The sequence below is a fragment of the Chenopodium album genome, chromosome 19, assembly GCF_948465745.1.
Source record: "Chenopodium album chromosome 19, dcCheAlbu1.1, whole genome shotgun sequence".
NCBI lineage: Eukaryota > Viridiplantae > Streptophyta > Magnoliopsida > Caryophyllales > Amaranthaceae > Chenopodium > Chenopodium album.
In genome coordinates this window covers 5,466,885-5,470,310 of record NC_137852.1, presented here as the reverse complement: position 1 = coordinate 5,470,310, position 3,426 = coordinate 5,466,885, and the positions used below count along the sequence as shown (strand labels likewise).

General features: G+C 32.8%; 1 protein-coding gene across 1 annotated transcript; it reads left to right on the top strand.

Moving 5' to 3' along the window:
• Positions 1-977: 977 nt before the first annotated feature.
• Positions 978-2,897, top strand: LOC145595876 (putative transcription factor bHLH086). The gene is made up of 5 exons (XM_081652304.1): positions 978-1,690; positions 2,024-2,128; positions 2,220-2,285; positions 2,377-2,442; positions 2,546-2,897. The coding sequence occupies exons 1-5, from the start codon at positions 1,034-1,036 to the stop codon at positions 2,663-2,665; spliced, it is 1,014 nt and encodes a 337-aa protein (XP_081508430.1). The 5' UTR covers positions 978-1,033; the 3' UTR covers positions 2,666-2,897.
• Positions 2,898-3,426: the final 529 nt, after the last annotated feature.

Genomic DNA, 3,426 nt, shown 5'->3' with positions numbered 1-3,426 from the left:
CTTAAGAAAGTCATTTTGCGAGTGCAATTGTAGTTTCCTTTATTTCGAACTTGTAATTGGTTCTTTTGTCTTTGTATTGTTCGATTACGATCTCTTATGTAAGTGCCGTATGGCTTATTATTAATGAATTTTTATCTCCCCCCTTCAAAAAAAAAAAAAAAATATAAGGTAGCTAGCTAACATACAAAGAAAAAATTATACCATAATAATATAAAATTAGGAAAGCCACGTGAAATAGATAGTTCTAAATACTAAAATGATGAGAAAAAAAATCAGGGAAACAAGGTAGGAAAGAGAGCAAATGATGAAATTGAGAGTATTAAACTCATGATTTATATGTTTAAAGGAATCTCTTCAGACGTGGGCTTCGCGAAAGATCCGCCGTTGTTTCTGCTCTTTTTTACTCTTTTTTTCATCCGCCAACTCACAATCCCAAGGTATACATTCATAATTTATACGATTATTTGTGCAATTAGCCTTTTCTCTTTTCTTATTTTTGATGGGTGCAATTCATTATGTCTATTACGTAAGTATGTTTCGAGGGTACATCTAGAGATATCGGGTTATAAATGAGCAAAATAATAGCCTTAATAGCACACTGAATATAAGGTGTGTTCGAGAATAGATATGACTAATTTAATCTGATTTTGCGTTCTGATTGAATTAATTTGTGTTACTTATATATTTTTTCCATAACTAAAAAATTAAAATGATTTTTTTACAAACTTGTTGGTAATTTAACCCTTTTAAGCCACATATCTATTAGTTCCATAAAAAATTCTTTTTTATAAAACACCTACATCATCACCCCTTTAGTATAAGTACCTTCAAACCTTAATTGAGTTCCCAACAAATAGGTCTTTCCCTCAAAAACCAAACTCACCTAGCTTGTTCATAGTTAGGGTTTGAGCCAAACTCTATATAGCTAGAAATCAACTCAAAAACTCAACTAAATTAGAAAATACACTAAGCTAGTAGAAAATCTTGTTCCCTCTAAACCATTTTAAAGTAACTAGCTTTGCTATTTCTAGCCATGGCACTTGCAAAAGATCATCATCAAACACCCTCTTGTTCTTTTTATGGTAATATGTTAGAAGCCGGTTCATCGCTTCAATTCCCTCATATTTCCCCTTATGGATTTGATAATTTTAATCAAAAACGAGAAGGCGATGCCCTAGAAAGCCCTAGTAGTAATAGTAAGATAATTATGAACAATAATAATACTCAAGTTATGAGCCCTTCACCACCCCTATCTAGCTCAACTAGTAGTGCTAATTCTAGCAACGGCGGTAGTTTTGTGATTCAACACCCTCAAGCTTCGAATTATCAACCTCATGAGGAAGCTAATTCCTTGATTAACTTCAAAGCCGGGTATGAAAGCTTGATGCATAGTGGTGGATCATTACTTAGCTTCCAACAAGAGGATAATACTACTTTTAGTAATGATCATCACCACTATCATCCAATGTGGGAGGCTAGTAGTAGTAGTGGTATGAGTCATGATCACCTCAAATTGATGAAGAATTGCACCTCAAACTTGCGCCTTTTGGAAGAGGTTAATTGCTTACAAACCGCGAGTGATGGTGGCTATCAAGATGAAGCTAATGAATGGCTCTACACCGAGGCCATCACCGATCCTCCTCAAGAGTCTGGAACACAACAAACATGCTTCAACAAGAGACCTCATATGGTAAATACATCATGTTCAACAAATTCATTTTTTTTTAAAAAAAATACATATTTTATGATCATCCTTTTTTTTCATTAATTATTATGTTACATGCTTGTATTAATTAGTGATACATAGACATAGATCTTCAGTAATTATGATGCAGGAGAATTGAACATAATTTCATGCTTAATTAATATAATCCCTAGTGCATTAATTTGCCTTGGTGAATTAAATTTGCATATCTATGTTTGCATAGTAATTAGTGTAGTGTAGCTTTTGAAAATAATATTGTAGAATACCTAGGTCTATGTATTTTATTTAATTTACTTAATTTGAATGGTTTTGTAGGAGGAAGAAACCATGCAAGTCTCCAAGAAGCAGTGCACAAGTGCCTCAAAAAAGTCTGCAAAAACCAAATCTTCAACCTCCAAGGACCCTCAAAGCATCGCTGCTAAGGTACATAACTTTTGCTTCTTTCATCAACTTCAAATCAATTTCATATAATTTACAACTAATTAAAAGTGTTTGTGGGTGTGTGTCAATTCAGAATCGACGAGAAAGGATTAGTGAGAGGCTAAAAATTCTCCAAGATCTTGTACCTAATGGCTCCAAGGTATATATGATCATAAACCCTAATTGTTTCATCAATTATTTTCAAATTTATTTTGTCAAATACTATGTTTCTAATCCATTCACACCTTTAGGTTGATTTGGTGACTATGTTAGAAAAGGCTATTGGCTATGTCAAGTTCCTACAATTGCAAGTAAAGGTAATCAATCAAATCTCATCCATGTCTTGTTTTTATAATAATCGCGGTAGTACATCTTAGTTTTTTTTTGCATTAGCTAACCTAATGCATAAATCTTGATTAGGTATTGGCAACCGATGAATTTTGGCCTGTGGCAGGCGGAAAAGCTCCTAACATCTCACAAGTAAGGGAAGCCATTGATGCAATTCTTTCAACCCAAAGACCAGAAGGAACAACAAGCTAAGCTAAGCCAAGATGAAGCTCGATCGATCAAAGTAGGATGAAAGAGAGAGGAAAAAAAAAGACATTTCCAAGGATGTAAGAATATGAAGTTAAGAAGAGACAAAAGGAATTGAAAAAATAGTAAAGAAATAAGAAGTCATAGGGACAAAGTTCTCAGACAAATTAATTACAAGTTTAGTAGTAGCAAAAACCTAGGTAGTTCTACTTGAAAGTTCTTGGTTAGATTCCATCAAGGAGACAAAAGATATATATATTGTCTAAATTAATGTTTATTAATTTGTTTGTATTTCCTAATTAATACAACTCTTTTCTTCCTGTACTTGAAATCATAAGTGTAATGCCAAAATTTCAAGCTGTTGTTTGAGTTTGAGATTTTATGAATAAGATCGAGAACTTGCACCAAACAAGATAATTTGTATTATAAAATCTTTTTTTGTCTTCTACCGTAACTTAATTCAATTCGATGTATGTCTTCATGCGTTTTCTTGAATATATATGGACGCACGTAGCATCCTAGATATGATTCTTATACCTCCTTATATCATATTGTATGCCCTATAGATAAACCATTGATATGCATAATATCACGAGATACTCTACACATTTATTTTGGGACGTAAGCAGGCAGACTTGCGTGAATTTCACTGATTAACTAGGTGACTTTTATTTTGGATGATCTCTCTATTTTAAAAATAATTTGTAATATCTCAATCATAAGGCTCTGAAAATTCTAAGGTAGTAATCCTTAAAATGATTATCATT